The sequence below is a fragment of the Austrofundulus limnaeus genome, unplaced genomic scaffold, assembly GCF_001266775.1.
Source record: "Austrofundulus limnaeus strain Quisiro unplaced genomic scaffold, Austrofundulus_limnaeus-1.0 Scaffold16, whole genome shotgun sequence".
NCBI lineage: Eukaryota > Metazoa > Chordata > Actinopteri > Cyprinodontiformes > Rivulidae > Austrofundulus > Austrofundulus limnaeus.
The window spans coordinates 60068-61218 of NW_013952418.1; the positions used below are offsets into that span (position 1 = coordinate 60068).

Genomic DNA, 1151 nt, shown 5'->3' on the forward strand with positions numbered 1-1151 from the left:
TTGTGTTGGAGGGGAATTCAGCTCACCTGTCTACGTCACCGCTCCGGATGAGTTCACCTGTTTCGGGGCGGGGCTTCAGGTGAGCTCGGTATCAACCTGGAAGCGAAGAGGAGCTGAAGGAGAGTCATGATGAGCTGAATGTTGGACCAACCCGGATTCACCTGAAGGCTACTCGTTTGGCAGTTTTGAACATTTCATTTGATTTTTTGACTTTCTGTGTGGAGTTTAAGTTCCTCTGAGGGTCTACCTGCTCACCTGTCTGCTCACCTGTCTGCCTCTCCCGGAGGACTCTGGTCACCATGAGGACTCTACCTGTCGCGCTGCTCCTTGTTTCCCTTCTAACAGGTAAATATCAGGATTTGTTTGAACCTTCTGACTTCCTGTACAGAGAACAGGAAGTCAGCTGAAACTCTTTCTGAACAAATGTTTGTTTGTTTATCTGACCTACAGGTGCAGGTATCGGTCACGTGAGCAGAGTTAGTTTATCAGAAATAATCAGAATGAGCTCCTTGTTTAACTTATTTAAAGCCTGACATGAGTTTAAGTCTCAAACAGATGTCATGTTCTTTACTTATAACAACAACAATAATAAGAAAACAATAAAAACATAATTATTTGTTAGTTTTCTAGTTAAATGATGAATTTAAAGATGAAGAGCTGATGTTTGGGTTGAACCAGCAGGTTGTTGGTTGTGCAGCTGAAGTAAAGCTGGTTTCAGGTGAAGTTTCACAGTAAAAGCTTTCCTGTCTCTGGTTGGTTCTGCTGGTTTTTCTGGTTCTGCTTCTTTTCTTTGAGGAGAATCCAACCTTTGTCCTCATCAAACAGTCAAATATTTTTTATTTCCGTTCAATTTAATGATTATTTCATACAACAAATTAAAAGCTTCATCAACAAATAAAATATCAGGTTACTTACAGATGTGACCAGATGTTTACATACAGCAGATAAGAAACTCACAAAATCATTTTCTCTGAAATGAAACCAGAATAAAACTTTTCTGCTTTGAGTCTCTCAGGATTCAGTTTGTTTCACTTCATTCTGTTGTTTTCTTTTGCTGATTTTTGTTATTATTCTGCTACCTTTACTGTCCTCTGTTTGTGCTTTTGGTTAGCCCTTTTATATTTTTATTTCACCTTTTGCTACTGATAGTT

At 39.1% G+C, this 1151-nt stretch overlaps 1 protein-coding gene across 1 annotated transcript in view; it reads left to right on the plus strand.

Annotated features, from left to right (window-relative positions):
• The window catches only part of LOC106513927 (immunoglobulin-like domain-containing receptor 1), a gene marked incomplete in the record, with an annotated part of 8808 nt that continues 7657 nt past the window's right edge, over positions 1-1151 (plus strand). The window contains 1 exon segment of the mRNA XM_014002988.1: positions 1-345. Within this exon segment, the coding sequence (XP_013858442.1) occupies positions 300-345 (46 nt within the window).